The 12,210-nt window shown below is 37.2% G+C and overlaps 1 protein-coding gene across 1 annotated transcript in view; it reads right to left on the bottom strand.

The window, feature by feature from the left end:
* The window catches only part of slc2a1b (solute carrier family 2 member 1b), a 28,581-nt gene extending 22,057 nt beyond the window's left edge, over window positions 1-6,524 (bottom strand). The window contains exon 1 of the mRNA XM_023287582.3: window positions 6,154-6,524. Within this exon, the coding sequence (XP_023143350.2) occupies window positions 6,154-6,168 (15 nt within the window). The 5' untranslated portion in view covers window positions 6,169-6,524. The remainder of the gene's footprint in view (window positions 1-6,153) is intronic.
* Between the last annotated feature and the right edge of the window lie 5,686 nt (window positions 6,525-12,210).

Here is a 12,210-nt window from a genome sequence, read left to right as displayed (position 1 = left end):
ACAGGAAATCCAAGAGTGCTGCAAACACCACCATGACCTGCTTAGAGTATAAGTAACAACGAGGTTTTCATTAGGTATCGTAGTTGTAACAGTACTTTTAAAAAAGATATTATAATATTCATAGTTCTGTAAAATGTAAATGGATATGTGGAAGAAGTATGTAAAAGAAAAGTAAGTATATTGATCCTCCATTTGACAAGAAGCACCAATTAAACAAAGCATTAAAATGTCACTTTAATTAAATTAAAACACGTTTAAAATACTTGTAAAGCAAGAAATTACTGAATTCCAGTCGTACTCTGCAAACTGCTAAGTACCTATGACTGTCACATGCATGTAGAATAGTAAAAAATAAAATATTTTCCTCTGAAATGTAATAGAGGAGAATTATAAAGTAGGCTTACACAGAAACACCAGGTTAAAGCACAAGTACTTAAATGAAATGATTACTACCACCAGTTTGTTACAGTTTCTGTAGTTTTCAATTTCTGAGTTGCAGCATTCTTAAACTAAAATATCCCAAAAACAACCAACAAGGTCACTTTCAAGCCAGCAGGAGTGGAGGAGGCTGTATTATTATAAAAGAGACATATTTCATCAGTAATCAATGATCTAAGTTTCTCCTCTTGATAACCTCTACAAGCCTCTCCCAGGTTATAAACATCCTGCCTATTGTCACGTCATTTGGTGGCTCTCCACACTGTAGTTTTACTGTAACACTACTCAGTGTGTGACTCTTCATGGCCGAACTCAGAAAGGATTCCTTGGAAATACTGTTTTGAATAAATAAAAGCAGAAGCATCTGAGTTGTCTCTCTTGTCACTGTGAGTCAGACTGGAGGTGGTGGCCTACGCTGCTACTATCCCGTCCCTCCAAACGTCACTTCATGAGTCTCAGCTTACAAAAGTGAGGGGAATCCAATATGTGTCCTCCTCCTAAAGCCTCCTTAGCCTCACAGCACATCCTGGTCTATGAGGACGATTTCCAAACAAATGTTGTTCAATGTTTTAGTTTTGACAGTATGCCATACACGAATGAGCAGACGAAAGATGCTTGTAATGTTCAAATTATTAAAGTTACAGCCCTAATACTATACCTGATCAGTGCATAAAATGCTTGAATGCTATCAGTTATATTATAACACCTTTTATGCAGTCAGTGTGGTTATTAGGTAATTTATCAAAATTAAGTGAAATGATGACAAACTGCACTTCTGGTAATAAATACTTTGGCAGGTTTACACTGGTCAGATTCTTCCTAGTGCAGCTAAAGCAGGGGGAACTATCCCTATTTGCTGCAATAATTTGGGGAATAAAAAATGTCATGATGACAATTTATTGTTTTAAATTTATTTTTAATACTATGCATGCCTTGCAATGTTTACTGGTTCTCCTGGTTATTATTATCTTTATTTAATCACAGTAGAATGACATGATATAACACACAGAAAGACTGAGTGTCCTTGTGTGCCCCAGACCTGAACAATTTGTGGAAAATATCTAACAGCAATTTTTCTGACAGATATTCTACTTAATTTGCAATCTCTACTTTTTAAAGTCAAGGTTCAGTCCAATATTCACTGTGTAATATATTTAAAAAATTGCGACAGAGGGTTGCCACATGAGATACTATGAAATGCTGTTACACATGGAAGATGGCATAAATTTGTAATTTGTAAAACCATTGATGTGACAGTTTAAATCCAGGTTCAGACACAATGCATAAAATATAGACTAAACTGCAACCTTTGCAATTTGCTAATTGCACTGATTCAACCTTGACATCTTGATTTGAAATTGATAAATCATTCAGGCCTACTAGTCACAACTGAAAAGAGTTTAATGCGGGGTCTATCAGTGAAACTTCAGTTGCTCAGTGTGATTATACAAAATGTATTTATAAGTCCAGCTTTATATTTAGGGGTGTTAATGCTGCTTGTGCAACAATTGGATTGCTGAGCGATTCCCTCTTTCATAGTGACCAGTAACAGTTCAGTGTCAGTGTGGTCTTTCAGTTACTATGATTATCAAATCCAATATTCCTTGTAAAAATTACTTGTAAAAAAGAAAGATTTTCAATATAAATGTCAGTACCAGTAGATTTAAACAGGGCACACAGACAAGTATAGTGCGAAGGTGTGCAATCATTTTACAATTCTTAGATTAAGAAGTAAAACTGTTTCAATTGTGAATATTTATAAGTATTTCAGATGTTGGACAGCGAAAGGAGAGACAAAATATTTAAGGGTCAGTCCTAAAAGTGAGTTCTGATTTGTTGCCTCAAGCTAATATCAAATGACAAGATGTCAAAAGAGGACGAGGAGGACGCTGTAGTTCAACAGTTATGTGAACAGCGACCAGAGGTGGGGATCAGTGGACTACAGTGTGCGCTAAAGAAAGTGAATTAAACATGCACTCTTGCCTCCGTGTTCATCTCAATTAAAACCCTCCTAGATCTCTTAATCCCAACGTTTGCAGCAAAGCCTCATTATGCCTCATTATAACATGGCTGACAGTTACATTATAAGACACACTGAAGGGAGGCAGTCATGCAGATGAAAAGTACATCTACTGGATTGTTTAAAAAAAAGGCAAGAGTTGGCAGATGGTTGAAAAGGCAGAAGATGGAGAGGAATTAAGTCGGTACAATTACGGCTGTACTATGTGAGGCTGTGTTTTGGCTCTGAACTCTCAATCAAAATACCTGCTGTTGAGGCTGTCAGGAATGAAAAGTTTCATTTAAAACAGAGCAGGTCAACTGTATACTTGGCCCCCAATTAGTAACTTTTATTCTTTGTAGAGTAGTAGTAAGTCCAAATAAGTCAAGAAACAAACTTGTTATTCAGATTTATGCTCTCCGAGAGAAGCTGTGAAGGAGTTTAATTAAAATACAGCTGCACTGAAAAAAAAAAAATCACATTTAAAGGTAAGCAAAAATTACTGAAAAAGAACGAACACTAAAGAAGAGTTGGGTAAATTTGTACTTCTACAAATGCACAGTCCATAAACCTTGACCAGGTGTAGTGTGTGAGAGCAACAGGACCACGCCTTACGGAAACAAGAGCTGCTGTGGCAATGCAAGCACTGACCGTTCAGGCTTCTCTGAATTTAGAAAGTCAAATCACAAATCTCCCACTGATGCTACAATAGTTGTTCCTGTGATCTTCAATCGCTCAGTGAAATTTCCACCTACTTTATCTGCACATACACAGTACTAAGTACAAGCCAGGTATGAAAATCCCGACCACGAGATGTCGATTAGCCTGTGCACAAATGCAAACGCACACAAACAGCTCAACACCGCTGCAAGCAACAAAACACAAAGAGGGAGTGAGTAGGCTGGGATGGAAAGGCTCAAGGCTGTAACGTGAGTTGGCAAGAGTGTATTCCCTCAGTGGGCTCTCACTCCCTCTGGAAATGCCCTGAGTCGGTGTCACAGTGGAGAGTGGGAACATTGAGAACTATTCCCATCACGTCCGCAGCAAACCCACCCAGCTGACAGGCCACGATAAATAAGCGAAAAATAGTGTGGAGAGATAAAACAGCGGCAGCTAGGGAACATTTTCTGACCACCATGTCAGACTGAGCTGGCTTCTGCTTCTCCACTGGAATCAGCTGGTCCTACATCAATAAGAAAGTAGGAGAGGGAAGAAGTTGCTTTTGGTACATGCATCATTGTGCTGCCTGAAGTTGGCGACCAAAAGCCACACGAGGACGGAGACAGGATTATCAAGCCACTGATAAGTTGTGTTTACTTCCTGGACAATGAGCATCACAGTCTGTAACTAACAAGTCAGTAATATATCAGTAAAAAACTCGCCTTAAGATCATCATAACCACACAGAGGAAGTTAATGTTTTTCAGAGTTGGTTTTTAAATATCTTTGCTTGGTAGCTTTTGCTGCTTATTTCTATTAATCATTGTAATTTGTCAAAATGATGAGAAGAGATATTTCAACCAACATAGTAGACTCTTAGAACTAATGATGAGCATTTTTCCCTATTTTCTAAAATTTGCATTGATTAACTGATAAAATAATTAAATGATTATACAATAATAAGAAATGATTGTTTCATTTAATATGTGTTGTTTAATATTAAACTGCCCAATAGCACGTTAACTGGTTAAAACTGCACAATTAAATACACATTAATGCAAAAATAATAATCTAATTATACAGAAAGCTGAAGCGAGGCTGTAAATTAAACTGGTTGATTTGGCTGTTTTGATACAATTGTTTAAATAAAGTTTTCAAGCAAAATGGCAAACATAAGAATCAGAATCAGTTTTATTGCTGAGTGGGTTTTCACATGAGGAATTTGGTGCTTTACAGCAAATGCTGACAAGTATAACATTTTTAGAGAATCATTAAAGATTGAAAAAAGAAAACAAGCACTACAAGTCAATAGACTGTGTTACAAGACAAATGAAAATTAAGAGTTCTAATTCAAATAAACAGCAAATATAGGAAATCCAATGAGTTTTTAGTAAGAGAAAGTAATCGAAATACTTATATTGTGCATGAATGTGCAAATTTACATAGTAGGCGGTGTAAACAACTTGGGATGGGGAAAGCATCATACACAGGATAGTGTCAGCTTTTCAAATATGATGATTTACTGCTTTTTGTCATGAAATATAATAAACTGTCACCTTAAGTTCAGAAAAAAAATATGAGTATTTCTAATATCGTAGACAGTAGATAGGAAAATCAGATGTATTTACAAAGTTACCCGTAGCCCTAAAATAAATGATGGAACACAATCCTTCTGCATAAAGCCTACTTTACTTTTTTTAAGTAATTGCTAGTACATTTACTTGAGTCCGAGTGTAAAATACTTCACTTTTTGTATTTGTATTTATGCATTTATTGTATCGTTTCTGGTAATGATCACTGTAAACTCACAAAATGAGATGTTATTAGACTAGCAGAACTCATAATTAGCACTGTTGTTTATTTTCAGATTTTTGAATTGCTAAACTGAGAACAGAACAGAATGAACACATTAAACAGTTATAAAAATAATTTGTCCTCGATCTGTTTATAAAATGTGTGTTGGTAACAATTAAACTGCCCAACAGCACATTAACTGTCTGACATCTCACACAATAACACAATTTAATGCATCAGTAATTGTTAGTCAATTATGTCTATTATGATCATTGATTAACAATTTCAATTAAGGTGTTTAAGCAAAACGTCAAACATTAGATGGTGCCAGCTTTTCACACATGAGTAATTGTTGCTTTATTGGTCTTTTTTTTTTCAGTGTCACCTTGAGCTCTGAATAATATGTAGTTTTTTAGTCTGTTTAGGAAACCAGATACAATTCTTCAGCATAAGAGTATTTTTGCTACTCTGCAACTACTTTTCTTGAGTAAATTATACACTTTTACCTCTGAACATCTAAGTGTAGGTTTTTCTTGATGGATTAAATCTAGGGGTCTAGCCTCATTACATTTTGAGTGTGAAACCCTTAATTTCTTGCATTTTGGTGAGCTTTGGTGCTCAAATGTTTACCTTGCAAACAGAAATTGCATGCAGCTGTCCTGTCTCTATTGTGGGGGCTGAATCCACTTATTCAAGTATTAAGGTGGGGGTCGCATCCCTGGAGCTAAGCTGTGAAATGCCCCTTTTGTCACGTAGCCCTCATCCTGGAGCCTCAATGAGATGCAGTGACACACACACGACTGCGTCACAGCCCCAAACACAGGCAAGACAAGAGAGAGACGGGACTCTACCGGCGTCCACCCCGGCTTTCCACGAAACGTGACGTCAAATAAATACAAGGAGTAAAATGTACGACATTAAATTCATTTTACGAGCTTTTGGACTCACATGAATGCTATGTTAGTCGGATAAAAGCTAGCAGAACGCGCAATAGTGTTTTTAAAAATGCTGGGTGCAGAAACTTGTTGGAAAACGTCATTAAGCGCATGAAAAGCGATTAAAATCTGCATTTAAATGCAACTGTGAGCGGCAGGAACAGCATTTGGCGCAGCAGCGGAGTGATAACAGCGAGTACTAGCAGGAGCTGCATCACAGCTGGAGCCACATGTGGAGGCTGAGAGGGTTAAACTGAAGTGAACCCCCTGAACCCAACACTGACAGCACGGAACCCAGAGCAGGTCAGACAGCACACAGCTAACTTACCTTCCCTGAGTCCATGGCAACGACCTGGCTCGACTCTTTCTTTGTCTGTGGTCTTCTGAGAGTTGACGAACTTCCTCGCCGGCGTGTCGCTCAGAAACCGGGCATCTTTAGGAGGGTTGCTCCGCTGAAATGCCGTCAAACTTCACTTCTTTTCTTCTTCAGGAGAAACTCTTCGGAGGGTTTCTCTTGTTGGAAAGCTATAGCTGGATGTCGACTGTTTTTTTTTCTTTTTCTCCCGCTTCGGTTTAGTTTTGGAGCTCCAGCAGGTTTCACGCACAGCCTCGTGGATGTGAAAAGTCTTCCAAGATGTTGGAAGTTTGTTCAGCTTCTGGAAACTGCTCTTCGGAGACATGAGCAGGGCTCCGGTTAATATATTTTAGCTGACGCAATTTTCGCTGGGTGTGTCTGAGCTGGAGGCCCGTCCTTCCCGACAGCCAATGACCGAGTCCAGCATCAAACACACACACACACACACACACACACACACCACACACCACACACCACACAACACACACACACACACACACACACACACACACCACACACCACACAACACACACACACACACACCACACACCACACACCACACACCCACACACCACACAACACGCACACGCACACGCACACGCACACACACACACACACACACACACACACGCAGGGGGCATGGATGTGGCGCAGGCTGTACTGGGAGGTAACATTTTCTCGAGTACTTTTTCTAAATACTCATATTGTACTTTTAGTTACCAGTTAGACAACTTTACTGCTGTATCTTGCATGTACAAACAGAAATTGTTTATTATATAAATAGTTAGGAAACTGGAAATTCTCAATCAATAATTTATGGAAAAGGGGTGGGATTAAATAAGTGTTTACTTCTCACAGAAGTAAAGAACTATATAAATAGTTAGGAAACTGGAAATTCTCAATCAATAATTTATGGAAAAGGGGTGGGATTAAATAAGTGTTTACTTCTCACAGAATTATGGAATATTACTTCTTTATGATTTTATATAAATAGTTAGGAAACTGGAAATTCTCAATCAATAATTTATGGAAAAGGGGTGGGATTAAATAAGTGTTTACTTCTCACAGAATTATGGAATATTACTTCTTTATGATTTTGTTTTGTATGTATGTGTATATGTACGTATGTATATGTGTGTGTTAATTCCTTGTTTACCTGGTACTTGTCTACATATTCGAAATAAATATCTCAATCAATCAATCAATACAGTTACATACAAAAGAGTACAAAAAATGCTTATAAAACATGATCCATGTTACAGTATAAATAATTAGGCCTACAGATGAAGCAGTTTGTCAAGACAGTTAATCAGCTGACAGAAAAAAATACCTTGATTAAAAGTTTTTTTTCTTGCAAAAGTGCCCCAAACTCAGAATTTCAGATTCCAGATTCAATCATTCAAGCTGTGGTGGAAAGTCTTTTGTGTATATTTTTTGTATTCTTTTTTTGTTTTTGTTCAGCTTTACTTACTAGTTGCTTTGCATACTTAAGGTAGTTGCATCCAGGACATGTTAAATGCTTTTATAATATATGCAAGTGCAGCTTAAACCATTTAAACTGTCATTTTCAAGTAATTTTTCATTTAACATATGTCCCAAATTTTATGATTCCATATTCTCAAATTGCTCGTTTTTTAAAATTACTTTTTTAAAAAAAAAATTTGGTTAATGTCAATAATATGCTTAGTATAAAACACAGACAGGAGGAATGCTACTTGTGCAGACAGGCTGTGGTGAAAAATTGTTCGTCTTCTTCACATTGAGTTTAGGATTTCAAGTCCCCTTCCCTATCTTAACATCCATTTCAGATTATTAAGACTGGTAATTAGAAATACTTTTGGTAGTAGAGAAAAACCTAATTATCCTAACTCAGCGTAGTATGTCAATTGAACATAATTTCATGAAAGTGTTACTTGTAAAAACTCAAACAGCCCAAATATGATTTTTTAGAGTATAAAGACAAGATAAGATAAGAAGATAAGATTATCCTTTATTGCTCCCACCCCAGAGAAAACTTACATAGTTTACATAGAAGCAACATTTTTACAGCAGCAATAAAAATAGATATAATGATAATAATAATAACAATAATAATAATAATATGTGCAATAAAGTCTGTTTTAAAACAGGTTATAAAAATGTTCAGTGTCAATGAAGTTCTGATGTGAAGGATCTGATACACATTAATGCATCAGTAATAAAAATTTGAATAATTATAACAATCATCATTATCATCTTCAAAGTAATAATTATAATACCAGATCACCTATTCCCTGCCTTGACTACACTGAGTACTTTTAATATTTTCAGCATTCTTTGAGTTGATCATGTTTACATGCTTTAACTTTGAAAGCATCTTTGATGCCAAACTTGTACTGGAGTATTTTTATAGTGTGATAAAGTAAGAAAGCAAATAAGTGAGAGTTGCAGCTAAAAGCCCTGCGCTCACACTGCTGCTTAAGTATAGGTGTAGAAGTATTATGGGCAAAAAAAATAAGCAGCCACAAATGTCTGTTTTTAGATTATTTGCTGAAGAAACCACTTGACCGGGAAGGTACATCATCACATTGAGACAGAAATCAGCTAAAAATAATTTGCAACTTGCCCACAAAGGCCTCATACACTCAAAGTTAAGTGTGTAAATACTGTGGTTTGGGCTGTATGAACATCTGCAACTAATTTACTATATACATGTGAGATTGTAGTGCCTGATAAAGTTTAGCATCTTTATATATGACAAAAGAGTCTGAATTGCTTTCAGTATCTGTTGTTTACATTCTGTTGATTTATTTCCATTCCCACTAATGTTAAACGGCTGTGACGATTCCACTCATGTTTTAAAATGTATTTTGTATCGATATGAATGTATTTTGTATTTTTTGCTGTGTTTTTTTTTCTAGGTCCCTTTCAACTGGTCTTGAACACAACATTTGCCTGTTTGCCTTCAGTTCTCTGTTGTCTAACTGTGAGTCACTGGTCTTTCACCAGTTCAGTGAAATGACATATCTGACCTCTATTCAACCCTTCCGCTGTGATATGGGATGTTTATTACCAAAGGCTTAAAAAAACAAATTTAAAAAATGAAAACTGTGCACCACCTTTTGTTTGGTACTGAGGGGGAGTTGTCCAGCTTGAGTGTATGTAAAAAAAATTAAGAAAATAATTAGGAGCACCCAAAGGGAAATGCATGTGTTTGCACAGTGGCCAAAGCACAGAAGAGGGAGGGAGGGTAACCGGTTGAATTTGTCAAAATTTGTTCCCTTCGTAGTTTGTCTTCTGCCTTTGAAACCTTGGGAAAACAATAGTAGGGAAATATTGAGGAAAGGCACAAGTAGGAACCCCAAATAAACGGACTGCCTTTAGCAACAGAATGAAGGAATAACACTGCAACAAGTTTAAGTTTGTGTGTTGGAGGTTGATGTGAAGAGTATCATGCTATCACATCTGTGTTTCCATGAATCACTTTTGCGATTCCCGCTGATGTGGTTTCCTCTTTATTAATCATTCATTCGTAGTAAGACATGATGCGTAGGCCTCTTGCTACAGGTGGAGGGCTGGTATCTGGTTAGAGCACATTGAAATGGAAAGAAAATAATCCTGATGGTGGAGGAAGAACGTCTGTACTCTTACAGCAGCAGCAGTGAGGGGACAACTGGAAGAAAAAAAATGACACATTGAGGAACAGTTTGTTATTGTTTGGTTTTAACTTGTAAATCCTTTGAAACCCCAACCAAAACAATAACAGACATTTTCTTCCTGGAACAAAGAGTGAATGTTCTGAAGGATGGTATTGTATAGTAAATCAAACGCTCAGGATGCCAGTCACAAGGAGTCTGACTTCTGTCCGGTTTGAACAAAGCCTTTGCATGAACGCAGCAGAAATTATTGACTGCTGGAAGCGTTTCTGCACTTTGCAACACCTGCGTTCTTTATATTTTTCACTTCTTTCCAGGAATCCTCTTTGGAGCAGGGGACCAGCAGTAAATAATTTTGAGAAATTTTGGAATATATGCTCATTTACTTTCTTGCTGGCAACTGCAATGCTCGCGAAGTAACTTGTTATATCATAGTTTTTTAATCCCAACAAAAACATACAGCTTAAAACAGCAGTCTGTTAGGTGCCCAGGGAGTCAACTGGTTTAGTGGGTGACCCATAAACAGAGACTATAGTCCACGAGGCAGCAGGCTGGGGTTGATTCCAGCTCACGGCCCTTTGCTGCGGGTCTTGCCCTTCTTCCTACTTTCCTGTCTGCCTCTTGACTAACCTGTCTAATAAAGCCAACAAAAGACAAAAAAACCTTAAAAAAACAGCAGTCTGTGACACAACAAAATACATGTTACTTAATGAGCTTTAGAGGTGCTACTAGTCAGAAACTCTCATATAGACATCAGACTGGTTCTCATATTCTTTGACAAAAAAGAGAAAATTTGCCAAAAATTTCTTTATATCATTCATTTACAATACTAGACTGTTTTTACATAATTCGTTGCTTGGTGTTATAAGTCCTAAGCGAACAACATACATCATGCTCATTAGTGATCTTTATTAGGGCTGCTGAAAAGATTAGCCAATTTATCAGTTGATTGATTGTCAGAAAATTATTTGACAGTTATTTTCCCGATTGTTTTGGTAATTTTCATGTCAAAACATTTCAAGGTTCCAACTTCACAAATGTGAAGACTTGCGGCTTTTCCTTGTAAATAGTTTAATACTTTAATGTTTCGTTAATTTTGGGGCTTGTATTATTGGCTGGATCAAGCAAAAAATAATCACAAAAAAATAATTTAAAATGATTTCCACCACATCCAAGTAAGACAATAAGATCCAGACTTTAGAGTAGTAGTAGTAAGGAGTAATAATGATAATGATATAATATATAATCACACAACAGGAGACAATTCTACAGTATCATTTAGTAGACACTTTTATCCAAAGTGGCATACATCTGAGAATAGATACAACACAAGCAAGGATCTAGTCAGGAGAAAACAACTTCAATAAGTGCCATAAAACAAGTTCAAATGTGATAGTAGGACCGTGGTGTCTATAGGCAGTGCTTTCGTTACAGAATATTTTTTTTCTGCAGTCTGTGCAGGTTGGTGGGGCCAGTAAGTGCAGATCAGTAACATTCAGCTCCAGAGCCAAAGATACCTGCAGAAAGGTACAGGGAGAGAAAGGACGGAGAGGACGAACCCTGTGAAACTAGCATTAATCTTTTTATCTACCTTGCTACAAGAACTCAAAGAATGTGTCAGATTTTTACTTGAAGCCATTTTGTAGATGTTTTTAAATATAAATATGATAGTTCAATCTTGTGTATTTGATTTTCATTATTGATTTCACGTCATCAGCTCCTCCCGCTGCAGGCAGGTGTACATGTTGACCTCACATGCACCTGACAGCACCTACCGGTCTAATTTTCAGCTGAGTCAACCAACGGCTCAAATTCTCCCATTTACAGTGAGACTCCTGGAGTTGGTCTGTGTCCTTGTGCACGTAGGCTCCCCTGCTTTGTGATTCTCAGCAGTGTCCATCACCAGCCTTTGTGCTGCCAGTGCTTTACTCAGGACAAACTCAAAGTTACAGGGGAGCTCACAGTTTTTTCTCAACGCTTCTCAAGAAATCCTCTGTTTGTAGGTACTGTAATAACACTGAACTGCACTTGTTCCTACCTTGTAAAATAATTAGTCCAGAGCATCTTATTCATCCCGTTTTTATCTGAGGCATCAACTCAAATGGGTGTTAATTAAAATTAGATGTACCTGACTGAGGTGTGTGTGATGTCCTTGATAATGTCACAAAAAAACCCCTAATATCATGCGTAGATTGCTGGAAGGTATGTACTTAACTGTTGGTATGTGCCAGAGTGTAAGGCATGGATGGTTGAGGAATGTTTACTGCTAAAAAAATTTTACCAAATAGAAGACCTGTGGAATAAGACAGGCATGCAGGCCTAAAAATGTTTTTTAAACCATCTAAATGTGCTCAGTGTGGAACAGGCTGTACTTTCAAAGAAATAGTTCAATAGT

Source organism: Amphiprion ocellaris, chromosome 5, assembly GCF_022539595.1.
Source record: "Amphiprion ocellaris isolate individual 3 ecotype Okinawa chromosome 5, ASM2253959v1, whole genome shotgun sequence".
NCBI classification, from domain to species: domain Eukaryota; kingdom Metazoa; phylum Chordata; class Actinopteri; family Pomacentridae; genus Amphiprion; species Amphiprion ocellaris.
The sequence above is the reverse complement of the archived record's forward strand: the minus strand, read 5'-3'. Positions and strand labels throughout refer to the sequence as shown.